General features: G+C 41.5%; 1 protein-coding gene across 2 annotated transcripts in view; it reads right to left on the reverse strand.

Annotated features, from left to right (window-relative positions):
- The window catches only part of LOC133140040 (brain-enriched guanylate kinase-associated protein), a 59,365-nt gene extending 40,642 nt beyond the window's left edge, over nucleotides 1–18,723 (reverse strand). Inside the window, exon 1 of one of the 2 annotated variants that reach the window (XM_061259577.1) lies at nucleotides 18,574–18,723. In XM_061259577.1, coding sequence (XP_061115561.1) covers nucleotides 18,574–18,596 — 23 coding nt within the window. In that variant the 5' untranslated portion in view covers nucleotides 18,597–18,723. The remainder of the gene's footprint in view (nucleotides 1–18,573) is intronic. The other variant, XM_061259567.1, reaches the window with a different exon arrangement.
- Between the last annotated feature and the right edge of the window lie 5,068 nt (nucleotides 18,724–23,791).

The raw sequence follows: 23,791 nt of genomic DNA on the forward strand, positions 1-23,791 counted from the left end.
CTTGAACAAATCGGATGAAAAAGTTATCCTGTTTAAAACCCAAAGCCTTTCCTTTAAAATGCTTGGCACACCCAGCCCGCAGCATCCCATGGCACTATTTTAACATCACATGCCATGCATAATCCAACACTCAGTGGAATATGTTCAAGTACCAATAATGTAATTAATGATGCATGCAACTGGAAAATATAGCCTAAAAATTATGGTTTAATGCAGTTTCTTTTATCTTTAATAGAGCAAACATATTTTTGTTTTATGCATAAACATACCTTTAGAAATAGCTATTTCCTTCAGACAATGTCCATGAAGCAAGCTGAATATCATCAGCAAGCAGGTCAATGAACTGAAGTAGGTTGTCACCCCCATAGTCATTATTTTTTATTATTTAACCAGTTATATATTTCTGCACTTGCCCAGAAGGCAGCATTAAAATGTATTTCTGAACAAGAACTATCAAAAAGACTTTCAAATGTAATGATCACAATGTAATACATAAAAAGTAATATAGAAAAGAAATATAATTTAAAAATAACATTGTGAATTTGCCTGCTTAGGGAAGTCTATGGCCTCTTGGCCAGGAACCTGGGTCTTTGAATCATATCTCTAGTTGTACCACATGGATGACAGGTGCTTTGATTGAAAAATGACTGTAGCATTTACATTACTATATAAATGTTTGACTGCTTACTTCAGGCCGCTCTCAGCTTTTTAATAACATGCTTGTATCGCTGTGCTAAGTGCTAACAGGTTCGCCCCCTTTTAATATCTTAAATAAACCTGGTTATCAGCCCCTTCAAATTCACACCTGAAAAAAGCTGATGACATGTAATAAGATCTGCTTCATAGCACCTGATTGAGTTATACTGTCACCAAAGCTTGGCTCGAGAGAGAATGCTGAACGGGCTGAATCATGTGGCAGCAACTAAATGCATAAAAGCATACAGACATGGTCAAGAGGTTCGGCTGTTTTTCAGAACAAATGTCAGAATGGGGAAGAAATGTGATCAAAGTGACTTTGACTGTGGAATAGTTCTAGAGATTGCAGAGAATGGTACGAGAAACAAAACACATCCAGTGAGCAGAAGTTATGCTGGCAAAAAAGCATTGTTAATGACAGAGGTCAGTAGAGAAGTGCCAGACTGGTCAAAGTTGACAGGAAGGTGATTGATGCAATTAACCACACATTATAACAGTAGTATATAGAAGAGCATCTCTGAACACACAATGCGTCAAATGTCTTAAGTGGATTGGCTACAGCAGCAGAAGTCTAAACAATATATCGCATAGTCATTCATCATAATGCTTTCAGTCTGTGTATATATTGTACATTTGTAAATAGTTTTATGTTTGTTTGCCTACTAAAACCTAACCTCACTTCTGTGTCATATGAGGTGGTAACAGACAATTACAGGATTTGGACTTTGCTATAGATAAACCCGCAATTGTACTAGCTAACGGGACTACCGGGACTCTGGTTAACCTAATTTTGAAATACAGCTCCATTTTAAATGTGATGCAGCTTGGTTAGAAAGCATTAGGGTGAGTAATCCTTTTTGGAGAGCTTTTTGGACACTTTGGCCATACTTTATAAAAACATACATGGTTGTCATATATGTGAATAAAATGTTAATGTTCATTTTCACAACATTTTGTATCAAAGAATCAGTTTTAATGTAAAAATAAGCTTTTCTGATCATTCATGTGTCTGGACAAAAGATATGCAGATATGTTCTATTTGGACAGATTTGAGGACACTTGAGGACATCTCAGTGCAGTTTTGGGAAGTTTTGGGAATTTCAATGCCTGTCAATATCTTTACCAAAGACAAGTTTGTGCACAAATACCTATAAAGTAGTTATGGGTTGGTCCTTGACTTAGAAATTGAGATATGTAGTGCTGAACTATAAAGTTGTGTTTTAGTGTATATTTTGTGCACACTGTATGTACATGCTCAGACATACATTTTCTCTGTCTCACATATCTGAATGGTATAAGCCTTTTCTTTGGTTTAAGTCTTCAACCATGTGTATGCAGTAAATAGTTTTTGAGATATTGACACTTTTATAGGACTAGTAAAAATAGGTGTAAATTGCGAAGTAGGTGGGAAAGTGGAAAGGGTTAATATGTATTGCAAATGAAATGGCCCTGAGCTACAATATGGCCTATTGATATGCATAAATTCTGTGCAGCAGTTGGAGAGACTGGTCTCCACTTTTGAAGTATGGATGAATCTTCATTATGCTGCTTGATCATGACTCTCTGCATCTGTCCATCCCCACATGGAGGGGAGAAGCTAACAATCAAAGGCATCAATTAAACCTACTTAGCGTCATAGCAATGTACACATCATATATTTCATGCACTGCTCCATATACAAGATTATTGCCACAATATAATCAATGGAAAAACCCTGCATTGTAGGAAATGGGCAGTGCAGTCTTCCTCACATCTGTCCAACTGTCTGACTGTTCCATTTGCAGCATATTTGAGGAAATAAAGAAAAGCAGCAAATAGGGGAGGGGGTCATTTAAAAAGTAGCAAAATCTTCATAATTACTGCAGCTCAAAATTATAGCTAGCACAGTAATTGACTGATCCTATTTCTTTCACACACACACACACACACACACACACACACACACACACACACACACACACACACACACACACACACACACACACACACACACACACACACACACACACACACACACACACATCCAGAAGTTAATTAGCTTCAATGTCATATAAAATTAGTAGCCTAAACTAGAACAGGGCTGACATAAATTCAAATGTAGGCTACACTAGTGTGATGAGATATTGGGATAAAAGGCCAGGCAGCTGGCACTTATTATAAAGTTAGAAAGGGAATTCTAGAGTTGTAGAAGTTTCTGAGAAACCGTAAATCAGGGAATACAGCAAGCCGATGAAGTTCTCACAACGGGTGGGGTTCTCGCCATCACTGGTCAGGAGTGTTCTATTCACCCTGTATTCACCCCCACAGTTGCCTCCTCATTGCCTTATATTTGCATTCTTTGCCTCAGCAAAGTCTTGTAGCTTATAGCCTGTGTATTGGGTTAGCAGGAAGTCCCACCTCTTTTTAATCTCCATCTCTGGAAATAGAAGCTATAGAATAGCTATATAGCAATCAATTCAGGTTTTGAAATCGGGAGCAACAGTGCTTGAAATGGAAAAATAAAAATAGCTGGTACTCAACTGAGCAAAATCTAGTTCCAGTTCCAAGTCCTTTCTCTTTTTTGAAGGAAACTAACGTTACAAAGACAGGTTTCAGTGCAGCTGCCATTTACAGAAATATACTTTTGGGTCAAAATTGTCATTTAACGAGTGATTTAATAAGAGGGAATATACAGTTTTCCAAGTAGCTTGTAAATCAAAGCAAGTAGAGCTGCTAGATTCTGTAGATGAGTCAACAGTTGTCAAAATTGACCTTTATTTTGGGTAAAAGTTTGTGAATAGAAACCTAATAGTCTTATTGTGGTAATGAATTATAGAACCAGCCTTTTGTTGTTGTTTTCCCCTTCTGCACCACACCTCTTCTCCCACATCAAAAATCTACTCAACGCTGATTGGCTTGAAGGGCTGAGCCACAAGCTCCAGATTCATTTTTTAAATTGGTACAACGGCAGGGTCCCGACACCTTCTGCAAGGGTTGATCACAGCCGGTGACATGCACGCCAGGCAGATTGTTCCTGACGTTGTTGTCGGCCGCCAGTCTGCTTGGTGTATTCCCTGCTTACGGAAGCAGCAGTGCTTCTACCAGGAGGAAACAATGAGCTGGGACTGGGGCAATCCTGGGAATACATGACATTCAGCATTGCCTGGTATTCAAGTTCAGACACACACACACGCGCACACACACAATGATGTACTCACCGGTGTATTCACCGGTGATTCATTAATTTGACAAGTGACACATACATTGTTTTATATCTACCAACACACACAATCAATGGCATGTACTGTATATACACACATATATAGAACTGACACTCCTTCAAAATCCCCTCATTCCCAGTCACATACGGATGGTAATATCTCATCATGTCACAGACCACAGGGAACTGCTCTGTTCTGTGACTCCTGCCTATCAGAGTCCCCACATTTGTTAATTGTTGTTGTCAGGGTACATCTGTCCTCACATTGGTAAGTGCGTATTAGTGATGTAAGAAAACACACACATGCATGTGTTCATGCATACACACTCGCGCTCTCACAGACACATACACAAACACACCGACTGTAAGACAGCGTGTCCTCTCTGCTCGTTTCTTGCCTTTGTGTCGCTACTTGTGAACCTCGCCCCGATTTCAGTCATACCTCTACCCTTTACAGGGTAAGTCAATAGGAGTACACACAAAACGATCATGCTGCCATATGCAATCTGGTCCCATTCAGTTATGGACCAGGGATGCAGGCCGGTGTGTCACGACTGTCAGGACTGCAGGCCTAGGAATTACTCAAGGACCTAGGTACTGTATATATTTTTTCAGCTGGAGGAGATCATGTCAGCTACAGGTAGAAATGGATGCCCCCCCCCCCCCCCCCTCTTCTCCCTATCCCAACATGTCGAGCTGATCCTCAGTGCAATCTCTGGAGAGATACATTATCTGAAGCGAAGTTGTGAAGTGGTCTCACACAGACAAGCTGCTGGCTGACATGGTGGGAAACAGGGCTGATAACAGTGGCAGAGGCCTTCATGAGCTGCCACAAGCAGCCTTTTTGTGGAGCAGTCCAGTGAAGAAATGCCATAAGTGTGATTTGACTCATCAGACTACCATTTGTATGCAAACTCATGAGGCGCAAATGGGAGTGTACCATATAAGTATATATCTACGGTTTTACATACATAATTGTACTCTGAACTCTATGGTGATCCATGGTAATGGATTTCAACCAGTATACTATGTTAAAGAGAAACTATTTGCTGTTCAATATGTGTGGATAACACGATTACTATTGCTGTCACCAGAATTCCTATCAACAAATCTGTTATCTGCATGCTCATTACAGAGATTCCATTTTCCTCTCAAACAGACCTACTTTATAGTTGGAGACACACCAACGTGACACAAATTATATGATAAAAGAATCCTTAGCAACCTGGAAAAGTATTCCCACTGCACTCAAAGCCCCAAAGCCTCAGCCAGAATTTCCATAAAATGCCTCTATCCTCCTTATCGAATCCTGCAGAGAGGCAAAGCTACTGTTTAATAGTGAAGTGATGACAAACCATGGCATGTTTGTTGCCTGCTTCTGTTCCACAGACACAAACACCTATTATTTTTTAATCTCCTTTCAACACTGCACTGCAGAAAACAAAAGGGAGATAGCAAAGGGAAGGAACAAGCTCAGAGCGTATGCCACTGGAGTCTTATCTGCCAGGAACAGAGGGAAGAGTTGGTGGGTGCTGTGAGAATAGGGGTCCATGGTAGAGGACCACCCTTTGGTGCGCCTCGGCAACTTGGTCTCCCCGCTGCCTACCCCCACCCCTCCAGTGGCTCCCTGGACTGAGGCTTGATGCGGTAAGTTTTTATGGAAAAAGAATATTCACCCAAATAAGGCTCATATTTTCACTATCTGAAGGGACCACTCCGCTTGCCCCTGCTCTTTGTGGAGTGGATCAAGGAAACGGGCACACGTGCGCAGACTGCTCATTCATCTCTGACATTTAAGGAGCAGAGTATGCTTTAAGAAATTATAAAAGAGTCGTGACTCATTCCAGACCAAAAAAAATTTACATTCTGATTCCTCGGTAAAATATTCCCCCTTTGTGATATGTCCATATACATGTATGCCTCTGTTCCTGTTCAACGCCATTTACCTCTACCTCTATCTCTGTGCTTAATGCTGTACAGTGTGTCTGGATAAACACATTTATTAAACATAAAATATCAGTGGCATTTGGAATAGCCACTCTTGCCGGGTCCTTATCAAGGCATGAATCACAGCCTGCTGAATTATAAATGGAGAGTCTCACCTTTTTCTGCGCACATCTCTTTCACACCCCGGTAATTACCGTGGTTCCCAGTTTAATTACGGCTAAGCATCCTTTATTTCTTCTAAACATGTGGTAAAAGGTCATAAGGATTTATTATCTTTCCTCTCTGAATCAGTCGGAAGAGTGGGATGCAGACGTACGTGAAAGCAATGCGGGGCCCATCAATAATGACAGTGCGAGATATAACGACCCCAAACTTCTCTGGAGGACGCAGCCGTGAGGGACATAATGAGCCTTTCTGAAGTTTTAACAACCAGGAGGCCGTCATTCTTTACTGTGCATCAATAACTTGCCAAACAACTCCTTTCAAGGGGGCTTGAGAATGCTGCCCATGATCAACATATTGGTGCTTCACAACAGAGTTCACACCTCTCTGTGCTGTAGACAAGGCCTCACCCAAATCTGTTTGCTGAGTAAGGCTTTAACTCTCGAGACTCTTGATGTACTTCACTAGGACACTAGTGGATGAAATGAAATCAAGGATGAAATAAACCATAGAAGCATGGGGGTGAAGGCATTTAGTTGCCCATTGGCCCATTGGCCAGTCAAGTAATCCAGTGTCCCCTCCAGAACTCATTACAAGCGACCAAAAGCAATTACCGGTGTAATAGATTTTTGTGCACGGCAGATAAGGCTCAGGGAGGATAGTAATAAACAGGATATGAAACCTGGGAGGCATTAAGTAACAGGAGAAAACAGATGATGCCAAGTCTCTTCTCTGAGAAGACATTGTTCAAAAGGGGATTGCAGCTACAGCAAGCCCTGGCCAGGAGGCAAGAAAACGTAGCTCAACTCCGCCTCACTGAGCCAAGCAACCCAGCAGGGACTCTGCTCTTCATTAGAACATAATCCTTTTATTAAAGGTTGATGCAGAACTGGTAATATAAAACACTTCTGCATCCCAGCAGCAGTATGCAATTAGCTCATCAGGAAGATGGGAAAATATCAAAACGCAACAGTACGGCACCTATATCAGCAATAAGTGCATGCATGCACTGTGAGTGTTCTCTGCATTGGAACGAATATGAGATTGTATACAGAAAATGGTTCTGTTGAAATGCTCGATGCTTTAAAACGGGTGATTCTAATATATTCTGAAATATTTGTTTTGCTATGAAGTGACTCTTTGGCAATAAAATAATTTACTAGGCTGACAGAACAAGCATTTAAATAGTATTCTAAAACACATCAAATAGCTCATAAGGCTATTTGTTTCAGGGATCAAAGCAAATTGCAGTATTATATAGTGCAATTTAAGATTGGGGTGATAAAAATATGAGAATAGGTGTTTTTCCTCATTTTCTGAAACAAATGCTAGCACATGTACACCCTCTGGGTATCCAGCAATGGCAATAATAATCCACCCCATACGGCAGAAAGGAAGTGTAACATCTTGTTAATATACAATTTTTGGCACAGATTCACAATTCATGCAGGAGCCAGCCAGCTCTGATTGGCTAAGTTTGGTATGTGTTTTCCATGGTGCTGCAGGGCTACCTGGTCCAGGAAATCTCGACAGATGGAGATGGTGATTCATAATGTAGTCTGTTGGAAACGGAAACAAAGCCATCTCCCAAATGACACAACACAGTGTGGAAGTTCCTTTCATAAACTATTCTACGTATATAAAGCAGGCTCCAGAATTATTGCCACCCTTAATAAAAATTGAGAAAAAAAGGCTGCATATAATAAACAGCATGGATAATGATCTATATTTTATACTCAAACATACAGGAAAATGATATGGGACAATGTATTGCAAATAAAATCTAATGTTAAATTGGAAATACAATTTTACTTTAATTTAGTTTCTCAGTCAAAAGGAAGTATATTGTGTCATTCAATCACTTCACTAGAGTATGAGGTGACAAACAAGCAAAATCCCATCAGCATGGAAAAAGCCAAAGAACTGTCAATTCAGAAGACACAGATGATAATTGGGTACATTAATAAAACATAAATGGATACACATACCAGACAGCACTGCAAGGGCAATAATAAAAAGGCATAAAACATAAGGAATGTTGTGAAACTTGCCAGGATAGAGGGAGGCCATAAGCAACCTAAGGATTGCAGTTTAAGAATTGCAGAGATTGGTAAAAAAAGATATATATACTGTCAAATATGTTGGTGGATCATTGATGTCTTCGAGTTGTTTTGCAGCCAGTGGTCCAGGGGCACTATTTAAGATCAATGGCACAATTAATTCAAGAAAGTTCCAGGAACTCTTGGAAGAAAATCTGGTTGCCTGGGCTAGGAAGCTAGGTAGAGTCTTGGTCTTAGGTAGATCTCCAAGTGTACATCAAAATCCACAGGAATGGTTAACTAAAAGTAACAACCATGTTCTGCAATGACCAGCTCAGTCTCCAGACTTAAATCCCAAGAAAAATCTGTGGTCTGAACTGAAGTGGGGGCATCTCAATATTTTCTGCATGGAGAAATGGTCAAAAATCCCTCCAAATGTGTTCTCTAACCTTATCACAAATTATAGGAAAAGATTCATGGCTGTCATCTTTGCCAGGGGTGTTTGCACAAAGTATAAACCCAATGATGCAAATAATTCTGGAGCTTGTTTTTGGTTGCTGAAATCGTTCATAAAAAGCACTACTTTATGTAAGTTGAAGCTTATGTCAACAACTGTTATTTTGTAGTTTACAGCATAAACATTTTCTGCATATTTATCAATGGTGCCAATAATTCTGAAGCCCACTGTAGATGGACGTTAACAGGTTAAGTTTCAAGTGGAGACTAGTTGCTTTTACTGTAAATTGAAAACACCATAGTAGCTGTAATATTTTAAGTCGTCTTTTATGTATTACTTTACGTAGGGCCTTGGAAAAGCATTTATTAGAAAATGTTTCTCTAAAATGATAGAAAAATTCATAAGACATTCAGAATAAACAGTGGTACACAACATCGGAAGATATCATGGAAGGACATATCCCTCATGTTGAAACATACCTGACAGAGTGACTGGAAAGAGCTATGGCACTCAAGAAAAACAGAAGGATGCAATTCCACCTTTCAGTATTGTGGAGTCCAAAATCTCACAAAAATCGTTGTACCCCTGAGGGTAAATGGAGAGTCTGCTTGCCGCAAGCGTGGTACTGCCCAGGGGAGCAGACTTCCAAATACTGCAGCAGCATGTGCGCACTAGCTAATGGGGTGTTGTGTTTATCGGAAGTGAACCACACCGCATCACTGGTTGCCTGGGGTGATGACACCCTGCTGCCTTGTGGTCGAGATCAAGGGGTCACACCGGTTCTGGATTTGTGGAGGAAAAGCTAAAAGTGTCCCACAGCACCTTTTTTTCCTCAGGGATAGAAGTGGTCTCCTCTGAAGCTTCAGAGGATTTAGTGAAGTGCCTCGAGGCCCTGTTGTATCTCTTCCGACAGGACCTCTTCCATATGCTCTAATGCAGACACCTGTGAGAGGTAGACTTTGGACAGACTTGGGGGTGTTGACATTTCTAGGTTTTAATAGAAGCTCAACAGCTTACCGTATCTCTCAGATTCACTCTTTCACAGACTCAGCCCAGCAAGAGCAGCCAGTCTGGTTTAGTCCTGCGTGCATTATGCATTTTAAATTTAATTTTACACCTTGAAGGATATCTTCACTTTAAGGTGCACAGATGTCAGCATAAAACTGCATAAATATGACAGTACAAACTTTTTTCAAATGATACTGTGCATATTAAATCTTGCTGGAAGGATTGAGGAAAGTCACCAGTGAAATTCAGGCCACAAGTTCCTTGTCAAAGTTTAGTATGTGGTTATGTGGAAACTGAAGCACATGAAATTACATATTATCAGAAAACCAGCAAACACCTTAATGTGATTTAATGTGATTGTGAACACTGATAATGATAAATACCACAATGGGACACACCACAAAGGGCTTTGCTCCATCAGAGCTTCCATAAGGCAACAGGTCACGATATATCCCATCCTCTGAGTTATATTTTGGGCAGTGGGATCTCATTAGCCACACCCTCCCTGGCCTCACTCTCCAGCTGAAGCCATGTCACCACCCTTCCTTGGTCATTCTCTGTTTTTCACGTCAGCTTCGATGAGCACAGCATTCGGCTAGACCATAGTCTGTGAAGGGACATAGGGCCCATATAGGCCCTTCTAGCTCTGTCACTGGGGTGTGTGTCATTTTAGCATTGTGTATTAGGAGCAGGGGAAAGAGGAAAAAGGTCCTCATGAATACATGTATATCCTGCAAGGAAAGTAGAGGCCAGTCTATAGAGTTTCCATGGTAAAGGAGGGGAAAGTAGATTTCAGTGCTATTGAGGAGAAGCCCTGAGAAAGAGGGAACTGCCTGAACTAGAGCCAGCCAGACCATTGGCTTCTTTTCACTCTGCCCATCTACACTCAGTGAGCACTTTATTAGGTAGATTGGTACACCAGCTTGTTAATGCAAATATTTAATCAGCCAATCACATAGCAGCAACTAAATGCAAAAAAGTATGCAGGCATGTTCAAGAGGTTCCGCAGTTTTTCAGACCAAATGTCAGAATGGGGAAGAAATGTGATCTAAGTTACTTTGACCGTGGAATGATTATTGGTTCCAGACAGGGTGGTTTGAGTATCTCAGAAACAGCTGATCTCCTGGGTTGCAGAGAATGGGGTGGAAAACAAAAAACAACCAGTGAACAGCAGTTCTGTTACCACACATTACAACAGTGATATGCAGAAGAGCATCTCTGAACACACAACATGTCAAAACGCTAAGTGGATAAGCTTCAGCAGCAGAAGAAAAAGTCTAATAAATACCAATTAAAGTGCTCAATGAGTGTTTATTAGCAGAGAAGGGGAGACTCTGGACAGTGGAATTCACAGTGCATCTCAAGAAAGCACAGCTTGCAGAGTTTGTCAGATGTGATAAAAACAGTAAAGAGGCAAGAGAATGCCTGGGCAATATGCACACACCAGGGATTAAACAGCAAGTACAAATGGATTCAGCTGAGACCTCTCATCTGATTCCTGATAATAAATCGGGATGATATAGGCAGAAGCACAATGCAACCCTCCATAAGACTGTAAGACCATACTTTCACCAGCTGCTACTGCAGTGAAGGAGAGGACTGGAAATAATTATATTAAGGGGTGTGGCAGTATTGGATTGATACAAATTCACAGAAATAATCCTAAAGGGCACTTGATTTGTCCCCATTAAAGACAGGAAACAATGACAGTGGTGTAGACACCCTCTGTAGACCACTAGCATCTCTACTCACCCTTTCAATCTCTTTCCTCATCTCTATATCCTCCTTCCTGTTGTTTGGGGTATGTCTCCACAATCTGGGAAATTGGTAAGATATACAGTATGGAGTAATGCATAATTAAAGACCACTCATATCCAATGGCAGGGCCTCTGTTGTAAGTACCATATTAATGTATTTGGGTATAATGAACTCAATTTCCCCTCCATCCATTTCCACACAACAGCCAAGGTACCCAGCTCAGCAGAACATTATGTGTTACTATTTAGGGTAACAGGACCCCTAAGGACTAAATGGCCATTGTATTTCCATGACATCATTATCATGAGAGCAAACACAAGTTGGCATATTTCATCATAATAAATTAGCTGGTGACCAAAATTCCTCATGCCTCTGTAGCGATCGATTGCTTCAGCTTGTTAACAACAATAAGTGTTGTAATGTGAGGGAAGGTACCTTCATAAGGCAGACCCTTGAAGCTCACATTAATCTTTTGCTCTGGATATGCTCTTAGCGCAAGTCTGACAGCTTGGGGAAAACCCAGGAAACACTGGGAGTCTATTCGCAGAAGTAAAGGGCGCTGTGCTTCTGTATGTTGTGTGGTCCTGTTTCTTCATGGTAAAACACACAGGATTTCTCCCACTAGCTATAAGAAAGTAACCCATTTCAGCTGTCATTACCCATACATTTTCATGACACAGGTTTCCACCATATATATCCATCCATCCATCCATTATCTGAACCCGCTCATCCTGAACAGGGTCGCAGGGGGGCTGGAGCCTATCCCAGCATACATTGGGCGAAAGGCAGGAATACACCCTGGACAGGTCGCCAGTCCATCGCAGGGCACACGCACCATTCACTCACACACTCATACCTATGGGAAATTTGGACTCTCCAATCAGCCTAACCTGCATGTCTTTGGACTGTGGGAGGAAACCGGAGTACCCGGAGGAAACCCACGCAGACACGGGGAGAACATGCAAACTCCGCACAGAGAGGCCCCGGCCGACGGGGATTCGAACCCAGGACCTCCTTGCTGTGAGGCGGCAGTGCTACCCACTGCACCATCCATGCCGCCTCCACCATATATATGAAAAACTGAAAGTTGGTATGTTCCTGAGAGAGAGAGACTGTTTCCATTTCATGAGTTTCTGTCTGGGATTATGGGACTGAAGCTTTTCAGCCAACACTACTCTGATATTGCATATGTCAGTGATAGTTTACGTTCAGTAGGGTCACTTAACCCTATCCACTTTCCCCCCTTGTGATTGAGTCGTCTATGTTTCAAATTATTGTTGTATTCATATTTATATCATACAAAAAACTGTGATGTAATAAAAGGGCGATGCCAGATTGTTGAAAAGACTGTTTAGATGCTTATCAGCCTCTTATTTGCAAAGCAGAACAATACAACTCCAGTTTCCCCCTTTCCACACTCATGGTTTACAACCCTCACGTCGCCACAAGCTCAGACAAGGTGGAAATCTAGGGGGTGCAATGTGGAAAGGCTTAAAAAGCCTTACATAACCAGCCATGGACCAAACAGAAATAACTAAACCCCCCTGCCAGCATACATTGATTTCTCCAAAGTCCTCTGCTACTTTTCAAATATCAACCTGTTCATTCCTCGTACACTGGCAATTCATTCTGATTGCTATGGGATGACTTCAGAGATTCCTCTCAGACAAGAGACCCGCAGAAGACATCCCCTCTGAAAATACCCATGTGACAATATGGATGGCACTCTTGAGGTCCTTTATTCAGAGTGTGTCAGGCCTACGTTTCTTATTTCTCTTCATTAGTGCTAAATTCATTACATGCATTTAAACACAGTCCATGTTATCTCTCTCTGTAGGTGTAATATTTCAATATCTGCGGAGATTCTCCGTTTCCCTTGCAAGCTGTGAGATTAGATTCCGTATCCCAAATGAGTGCTTTCACGTCCTTCCTTCCATCCAGCAGAGTAATTGATAGTCCTTTGTGCTTTCAATGTGATAACATTCAAAATAACAAAGGACGAGATTAGAGTACAAAAGGAATCAGGGCAACCCCTCAATGAGACAACACGCCACACTGCAGATGTGGGGAATCCAGAGGGGATTCAATATTAAACGTGAGCAATGCAGTAACTTCATCATGGTAGGCTGGCTTAAGGGTTAAGGGTTGGTCATAATCAAAGCAGACCAGGAGACAGCTTAATATGTTTGTTAAGGATGTCCGTTGTGTTTTATTATGTGTTGTTGGCATCAAATGTGGGCGAGGCCAAGGACCAGTGCTCAGATGACCTCTGTGATTGAATCCAATGAGGATCAGTTGATGTTTATGAAAGCCATAGGTTTCCCATCCAGATGTGAGAGAGAGAATTTCACAAATAATTCAATAGTAGAGCCAGAATTGCATTTTGACCTTTTTTGAAGTTTGAAGTTTTTCTTTTTGGTTTTTGTACATCTTCCGTGGTTTTTATAATTCACTTATTTCTGTATAATTACTCATTTATTTGGGGTTGTCTTATGTTTGTTTTGGGGCAATGTGGGTTTTACCATAGCTTAAAATATTTATTGACGCTTAAATGTGGAAGATCATGTTCGGTTATCTGAGTAGGCAAGCCTAATAGCATGCTGTTTCAGGTATAGTATAGTCTTCCATGACTGCTGTATCCCCATGGTTTTTATGGTGCGCATTGTACTGCTGTGTTGAATTTGCTAAGTTGTATTACTGTAACTCTGGGGATTGTTAGCTGCAACAGTGCCCAAACAGCACGATTCCTGTTTATCAAGATCCCCTGTCTATGCATGTAATTCTTCCACACAGTCAGCTTGCATAATTGAAGTGATCCTTCTCAGTCAATCATCCAACTCTCATATTACCCCCCATATTAAGATATAGCGAGTCTACAAAACATACAGCAAGTGTACAAAACAAGCAGACTCATTGGCTGCTCTAACAGGCTGTGGTTGTTACATGGGCAGTCTGTTCCATAGTGGTAAAGGTACACTACTGGGACCCGCAAGGTCAATGGTTTGATAAAAAATCCCTGCCGTGATAAAATCTACACAACTGTTGAGCCCTTGAGCAAGGCCCTTATCCCCACATTGCTCCAGAGGGAATTGTCTCCTGCTTAGCCTAAACAACTGTAAGTCACTTTGGATAAAAGCATCAGCCATGTAATGTAACATTTCCCAAAATTTCTCAGAAAACAAGAAGTAGTTGTTAAGTGGGTATGTCCAAATTTACTGATCAGTTTTCTCATCCATGTTTTGTTGCATTAGGCTAGGCTAGATACTTCACCATTGTTGCAGTCCTGCCCAATAGAGTAATGTTGTGGCTGTATACTATTACGTGAACAGGTTTAAAGTTGAAAAAATTCTGTGAACAGTTACAGTTTCAGTTTCAAAACACAACCGAAAAACAATGGAAGAGGTTGCGATGACCACGGCCTGTGGAAATGGGCCCACCTACAGTAAAAGTATATAGTGTATGAATACAAAGCAACCATGCAACTGCTTCTACTGTACCCTTTACTATCAAGGCTGTTGGAGCACCGCAGCTGTTGACCAAATTACTCAATGACAGCTTGTTAATGCTAATGGCTGGGCCTCAGAGAAACACACGGCACCAGGTTTTAGCCCTGACCCCTTCCCATGCTTCCCATGACTCCACACTCTGTTGACAAACTGTTTCCTGCTTTCATAGTTTCATATGACAAAAGCCCTGCCAGCCTAAAAAATATCAATATTTTATAAAGTGCTCAAAAATATACTGGCCAGACAAGCCAAGCCAACAGAAACAATAAGCAGATCACGCAATTGCCAGGCCCCTGTGGCGCACTGTTGCAAGCTATTACTCAAACAGACAGGTAGTAATTAGAAAATACAACAACTGCAATCGAAAAAGAGGTACAGGGCTTGTTGCTGAAAAACTGCCAGTGCTATCAAACCCTTTGTGGGGCATATTAGGTCTCCTGTGAAAAGCACAACAGGACCTGGTTGAAAATTTCTGGATATTTTTAAAAGTCAAAAGGTCGGTCCTCACACAAAGATAAAAAGAAAATGGGCTTTCAGGACCTGTATTTCATACTCGGATGCTAGCATTCAGATGAGATAACAACAATTAGAATTTAAATAAACAGTTACAAAAATGGTAAGTTGTACATAAGCACAAGTACATTTTTTATGTCTAAAAGATAAACACTTGCAAAAACACTTTCTCTGTCATTTGACAGCTAAATTATGTTACAACAAACAATTTTGGCTAAAACAATGAACCCAAACAAGGACTAAATTCCAGTAAGTAATGCAACTCAATCTTTTCTACACCATTTGTGTATCATAACATCTGTAGAGACTGTGGCCTATCAAACCTGGTCACATTAAACTGTCAAACATTTCAATGAATTTTTATAATACATCCGAAAAAGCCAATCTCTTCTTTTATATTACTCACTTTCTTTCATATGAAAATAGATACAAATGTAATATTTGTACCTGTAATAGTCTTGTGTTTGTGTTTGTGTTTTATGAATTCTATTTACCATGGTTTCTAGCATAACAGTTACTGCAATAAAATAATTACATTGATTACATATTAACAGTCATACAATAATAACATACATAAAAATAAGAAAAGTAACATACATTTTAATTAAGAATTGAAAATAAATGTTAATTAGAAAATAGTTACTATCACTAATAGAAAACTGTGACCCTGATGATTCCAGATTCCTCCAAGCTGTCCTTGGAGGGTGCATTTTGGGTGCATTTTGTAATAATTTGCTAGTTTACCTCTGCAAAAAGGCAAACGAGAAAAAGTTAAATGGCAGTTCTAGTGACCCTTATCATCATCATTAGATATTTTACTGCAATCAGAATATAAAATGGCACTTAAATAATTAGTAAATATTTAGCTGTGCAATTAATAATATGTGCACTGTGGTACCCTCCAGTCAGAGACACAGTTTATTTTCAGAAAGCAGGGGAAGGGACTTTTTCACAGGAGTAGGACTTTTCTGGCAGAGAGGGACTGATATGGGGATGGATGATGAAGTGGAGGCTGCCGGCACTGACTACGGCCACATGACTTTTTCATTCAAGGATGTCAAGGGATGCTATGAAAATTCCAATTCCCACCAATGAATTTCTGTGGCAAGTGAAGAGGCAGTGAAACACATATCAAGGTGTTCAAGCAAAAAAAAAAAACAGCTACATTTGTTTGGGAAGTGAGTTTTCTAGCCAAATAGGATTTGTAACCAGTCTATACTGTATATGGGCAGAATCTGACCAATATTGAGGTTGACCTAAAACATCTCTCAGCCAAGATTTTCACCCCTACAGACATCTAGATTCAAGCTTTTGCTCACTGATACATGCCATTACTCTCATTTCATATCAAAAGCTCATATTATTGATCTTACAGACTGAAGGTTTGAGAACATTTCAAAATCGTACTAAATGTTTATGTCAGAATAAGAATCAGAATGACTTTTATTCTGTCAACTATATTATTTATTATAGTACTATTACCATGCCCATAACATATAAAATATTTAATAATATTCACTTCAGAAATGCTCCAAAATGCTCTCGTTTACATTTGAAAACCCAAACCCAAGAGCCTAAACTGGGATCAGAAATCCCTCCTCGATATCCGCTTCCATGGACATGCATTGCCGGTAATCTCTGGCCCCAGGTCCTCTTGGCATCACCGATAATGGACATTAAACTCCCTAAACCTGAAATGCCATCTTAGCAGAAAAACAAGCAGGCCTGAGAGACTTTCGGAAGAAATCCATAACTGACTTTCCATGCATCATCATTTCCACGCAGGACACGACCGCAGAGGTAGGCCCTGACGGCTGGCTGTACTCTCTGAGGTCTGAGAGTGCAAATTCTCCAAGTGTGAATTAATGTACGGCCATAAAAGCAGATGGGACTTAATCTGTGTATAATTGAATGTGGAGTAGCAGGCCAGTGGACAGCGCCCTTATTCTGAGTGTGTTCAGAGACACCCCCCCCCCCACCCACACGCACACACACACACACACACACACACACACACACACACACACACTCACTCCACTGCATCCTATCCTACTTCTCCACTACATATCCCCCAGTGTGTCACTCTAAAAACCCTCCTGCTTTGCAGTACTCAAATGGTTTGTCACACCAAGCAACTCATTGCATTGTCTATTATCACTTGTATCTCAGAGCTATCTAAGATGTAAGGTCCCCTGCCTCCTCTCAAAGGCCTGATTATGTGATGGGGGACAGATTGACTGTAACACTTCATACTTCATACTTCCCAAATTCTCAGTGACGTCACAAGCAACATTAGAATAGATCACAATAACTTTATTTTTCCCAGGGAAACTTCAGCACATTACTTCTAATTTCATAACAGCCTGTGGGGATTATTTCCCAATTGCAGTTGAAAGCCATAAAGGGGGGTTAATGAAATTAATTTGTGCTCATGTAATGATAACAATTTAAATAACAGCAACATCAGCAAGAGGTATGCAAACCTATGCAGATGGCACCCCTGTCATAATTACGACTGTTGTTAGCAGCAATTACAATCATGCTAACTACATATTTCAATACACAACATTATGGCAGGGATATTTTTCCCGTTCATGATAATCAAGGGTATTGCATATTTTAATTGTCAATCAGCACTAAAAACAACCTGCCAATAATATACCACAGCCTCCACTAAACTGCATACTGCACTTATTTCAAACTACTGCACATGGGATTTGCAGAGTGCCCATTCCTGTGTCATTGTGTCACAGCTTGCTTGCTTTCTGTTTTTATTGCATCCAGGGCTGCTTTTAAGAAAGAAATTACCTACTCTGCTAATGTGCAAACAGAGAGCTGCATATAGTGAGCTCTGGATTAACCAGCTGTGTCTTAAAAACCCACTCTCTTCCTTACATATTCCTAACCACTCTCAGTCCTCTCACCCTCAGTAACAATTGCTCTGTGACTGTAGCATGCAGCATGATTTCACAGGGGCACAAATGTAAAATACACACTGTACACACACGCACACACGCACACACATACACACATTCTAGAACTTTTGTACAGGAACAAATGCACGTCTAATTGAATAACTGTTAGTATAGCACCCACATTGCTTTTACAAGTGTGTGTGTAGGGGGGATTCCACTGTCAAAACATGAAACTCTGGTAAGGCACAACACTATTAGCAAAGGATTCCCACTTATTGTAAGAAGACAAATGCAGAGGCATTATACAGTATTATACACAGAAATAAACATGCACACATACATACACGCATGCTTTCTCTCTCCTCTTCCTTACCGTTTACTAGCTTTACATTTCATTTTCAGTTGATCAGGTCACAAAATTCCAGTGCGCATCCCTCTCAACATGCATTGAAAAAAAGGTTTTCTTGGATCCCAGCTAGATTAAATGGCTTTAATAGGCAGTGAGCATCTCACTAGTGAAGGAGGCAGGAGAAAGAGAGGGAGAGAGAGAGGAAGAGAGAGAGAGAGAGCGAAAGGGGGAGAGAGGAGAGAGCTAGAGACACAGAGTGAGAGAGAGAATGAGAGGGACAGAGAGGGAGAGAGCGTGGGGATCACGGCACAGATGAAAAGTAAAAGAGAGCGTGTCTTACCTTACGCTATGCATTTCACCATCGCAGGCCTGGAAGGAATCAGCAGAGACGAGATCAATAAAGGAGGAGGCTCATTCTCGGAGGCAGCGGTGCATCTCGGCTGCTCTTAAACAAGTGCTCTCGGACAAGCGCCTCGTGCAGCAGCGGTAAACAAATCTACATCTGCATTAGCGGAGAGCAGGGGAAAAATTGACAGATTAACAGGGAGGAAAAATTGCAGTAGGCAGCAGAAGCACGGTATACCCCAGGGCCGGGGCAGCGACTGACTCAGAAGCTCTACACAGTAGAGGAGAACAAGGAAGGGGGGGATGGGGTGTGTGTATGTGTGTGTGTTGGAAAGTAACAGGTAACGGTATCTGTTGATTTTCACACATTGGGGGGATTGCAGTTTTGACAGACTGTGTATGCCCCCCCCCCGCTTCTCTCTTTGGAATACAGAGCTGGAGGTACAGTACATGCAAGGAAGGGTACAGCAGCATTGGGGGTTTTTTTCTCTTTGTGCATTAAGCGAAAAGCTGGCGTTATGCAGGCGGAATTCACATCTTCAAACAGAAACCGATTGCGGCACAGAGCTACTTAGTGAATGGATCACATTGATTCATTGATGACTGTGCTGTTTTCCCTTCTAATTCTGCCAAGGATAATGATAATGACGACCACAATAATACTAATATTTAACGAATAGTGTCTTTAAATGCATAACAGCAACATTCTGGCAGTCTTGCAGCATTGTTGCAAAGGAACAACACTTGACCAAAAGGTGGTACAGTATATTCAAACTCCCCCGGCCCCCCATAGTGCAGGGTAGTAACATTCATCTAGAGTGATGTTAACCTGAATCGATTCAACAAACCATTCAACAGTTCAAACTGATCACATACCCTTCAATGGTTTTCCCTAGGGTGCCTCCAAACCAACTGGTAATATAATGGACATGCAATGGTACACAACAACTGCAAATCTATACAACCGTAAAGGTCAGTGGGAAGTCATACATTTTCTTTGAAATACGTTTAATTCATTGATACAACCACGACTAAAGCTATTTTATAACCATGGGCTAAAACATTTCCCAGCAATGGACCAATTCTATATGCAATATACCGTATACAATAATGAAATAATGAAAATATTTGTATTTTCTTTTTGATAGATGGTGTTTCCTATCACTGCAGGCACTGTCATATCACTTTCTCTGACAATTACCTTTTCCTTTCCTGAATGAACAGAGGTTACTGACCAGGACCTGCCTTCAAGCTGTCTCCCTCCACAGTTGCGGTGACAGGCCATATTCTTAGGGTGGGGGGGGGGGGGTGAGAGGGGATATAGCATCGCAAAGGATCTTGCTACGGTCAAGTCACTTGTACTTTTAACAAATATATCACAAGCCAGCGCGTATCACAACGTTTGCTCTCCCTCACAGACACCGGGAAATGGGCTAATCTGTACGACAACAGCCAGGTCCCTTTGTAAATGTGTCAGCGGGATGATGTAGAGGCAGCGCTGCGCGGTATATTTCGCCTTCGAGTCCCTCACTTGACTACCTGTGATACCGCGGACGGCCGGCGGGCCCCGCACGCAGCTCAAAATGAGAAAACACGCGGGTCTGCAGTCTTGGCTGTGACGAACACGCTCTGCTACGGCTGGATGACTCACTGTTGTGATGAAAGTAATCCCCCTCTAAGCTGCAGAGCCTAGCGTCAGATGCTACACACCCTTTGCTGACTCCTGCCTTCGCTCCCCCCCCCCCGTGCAGACAGAGCGGTGATTACATCCTGCTGCTGTTCTTACCCCTCCCCCACCCCCACCCCCCCCCCCCGGAGAGGAAACCACCCTTGCGGGGCAGACGTGGATGATTCACCCCGGGCAGGTGCGACTCCACCACTGTACTTCCACCATTGCGATCAATCTGCAGCGGCGTTTGTCTTTCCCCGAATCTTCCTATGGCTTCGTACAGCACCTCTCCCCAGAGCAGGGACTGCACCGCACTCTCCATCTCTAATGCAGTGCACTTGCTAGATTGCCTGTCATTTACTGTAAATATCGGAGCTGTCTAACTGCAAACAGCCGGAGTGACTTTTGGAATTGTTATGCGATTCCGTAAAGATTTACAGTAGCTTGATAAAGCAGTATGTTAATCTGGGCCTTGAATGCTGCAGGAGAGAGCAGGCATAATGACTTCTCTGAGGCTGCCAGCGCATTGACGTGGCAAAGAGCTGTCAGTCTACCCTGCAGTGTGGGGAATCAGGTGAACATGTAGGTCATGTAATTGGAACTAAGTGAAGTATCCAACCTAAGGCAGGTACCCAGTTCTCCTACCACGGAGGACTGCCTCTATTTCAAATCAGGTTAGTGGACCAAGCAGGAGAGGGCACCGCACTGATTTATGAATTTGTACCTTATTTTTTATTTTCACATACTTCACTAGGAATTTCAGTAATACTTGTTTCCACATAATTATGCTTTTTAGAGTTGCGATAAAGCAAAATACAAAAAAACATTGCTTTGAAGCAGTAATGTCATGACGTATTGAGCAAAGCTTTTTTCAGTTTTTCACTTGTCTCTTGCTAATGAACATACTATGAATCGATCTATTAATGCAATTGTTTTGTAGCTGAGCCATGCATTTCTGACACTTTCCTTCTTTGAAGAACTTAGCTATTTCTGCTGACAACAGAAAAATATTTGACTTCTCCAAGAATGTTTGTACTATTATTGCTACTTTCTATTGCTATTGCTAAGTCAAAAGCGTAGTTACTGTGGTGCCAGGAAGGGAAAGTTGGGTGCTGTCCACCAGGCCGCAGCACTGGCCTTTCATGTTGGCATAGCCACTGCTGTGATTCATTGTAATCACTGTAGCTATGGCCAATTACCTCAGTATGAGGGCTACAAAAGAGGCCTGGGTTTTTCAGTTGGGCAGTGTTAGGCTAATTGGCAAGCTGGGTCTGCGCATGGCTGATACAGCACTTCTAAAGGTACTGTTGGAGTATCTTTTTCTGTTTCTGTGATTTTGTTACTGCATTGCCAGATTGGCCTTGTTCTTGTTTAAGGCCCTGTTGGTTGCTCCCTTTGGTTTTGTGTGGTCTGTCCACCTCCTGACCAGTGGCCACCCCCAGCCCGGCATCAGATTACATATTCGAATTAGTCCGCACAACTCTAATGCATATACACTCAGTGACCACATTATTAGGTAGACCTGAACACCAGCTTGTTAATGCAAATATTTAATCAGCCAATCATGTGGCAGCAACTAAATGCATAAAAGCATGCAGATGTGGTCAAGAGGTTCAGCTGTTTTTCAGATTAAATGTCAGAATGGGGAAGAAATGTGACTTTGATCGTGGAATTATTGTTGGTGCGATTCTTCAATTGGGCATTGCTTCACCTACTGAAAAAAAGCTGGGTGTAGATTGCTTTTTCTACTTCAATTTCTTTGATAGGTTGAAGAGAGATTAAATTTATTGTTCACAAGGTCTCAATGGAAAACACAGATTTGTGGCCACACACACACACGCACACACACACACACACACACACACATATACAAGTAATAGCCACTCTGTCTGCCTACACCCCACCCACACATGTCTTCCAGCATGGGTTTACATACATAAAGTGACCAGTAATGGCCACATTCACTCTGTTCAATTACACGTGGGATTCCTTTTTCCATCAAAACTAATGTAATCTGCCCATGCATTCTCACAAAAGTTACAGATTTGCCATTCCACTCAAATTGGTGGAGGTACCCCCCAAACACTCCAACCCCCAAACACACAGTTGCTAAAGTGATTGAACAGACAACAGTCTCTGATTTCTGTCTTTCCTTATGTAACATCACCCAATGAGGACATTTCATTGCTAGTACCATACCTCTGGAAGTAAATATTAATGTGTGGCATTTAGGAATCTACACTTGCAGTCTGCAGCCAAAAAAATACATAAAATGAAAGCCCACTGTGCATTAATAAAGGGCACATTCACCAATGCACTTAAGTCCCTCCCATTTCACCTTTAATTGTTAGTACAAATAGAGTGCCACTAAGCAGTGATACAAGCTTGAGGTATTTTTTCTTACTCGAGACTAGAGAGATTGTATCTTTTATGTTAGACTGCTTCTGACCCTACATCTTAGTTTTATCTGTGCTTATTCCGTATTCAGCTTGCACCACATTGTGGTGCCCAAACCTGCAGTAAATCCAGTGGGCAGTACGTAGTATGTGATTTGGGATGCAGCTTATAGATCCTAGCAACACATACTGAATGGGTACTTTCCCCCTACATCATGATCTTGGGGCCTACAAAAGAAAATATTTCTATTGAATCCAATGGGAATGTGCTAATGTACAACCAACAGCTATAAATGTTGTTATTCCCAGTCGGAATCTCAGGCACCTTAGCAGTAGACCGAGTTTCTGAGATGATGACAAAAACATTCCAGCTAAACAAAGCACCAAAGCTGAACATTGTGGTTTTTTGTTGACATAGATTATTCTGAGAATTCATGAACGTGGTACGGTCGGAGTGACGCTAATTATTTCACCCATTTGTCCAAGTTCCAACCTTCCAACATGAGTAGTGAAGGTACAATATGTCTTACAACAGTCCACAACAGATTATATATAGAATCTTGATTGGCCATTAGCAAGCTGCTTTTACCACTAAGCCAATAAGGAACCAGGGGATGCAACCTTTGGACCATCTGGGCTTTTATTTTTATTTCATATTCACTTAACCTTTAAGTATTGCCCCCTTTTCCTAACACAAGCTTGACATACCCAAAATTAAATGGTTACTACTCTTGAACCCTTTTGACTACAGGAATAATCCTGGTCTCTTGTCTTCCAAGAGTCAGGATTACATTAAATATTACTTGAGTTTTTGTGTAGACCCCCCATGCCA

The sequence above is a fragment of the Conger conger genome, chromosome 1 (genome assembly GCF_963514075.1).
Source record: "Conger conger chromosome 1, fConCon1.1, whole genome shotgun sequence".
In the NCBI taxonomy this organism is placed as follows: domain Eukaryota; kingdom Metazoa; phylum Chordata; class Actinopteri; order Anguilliformes; family Congridae; genus Conger; species Conger conger.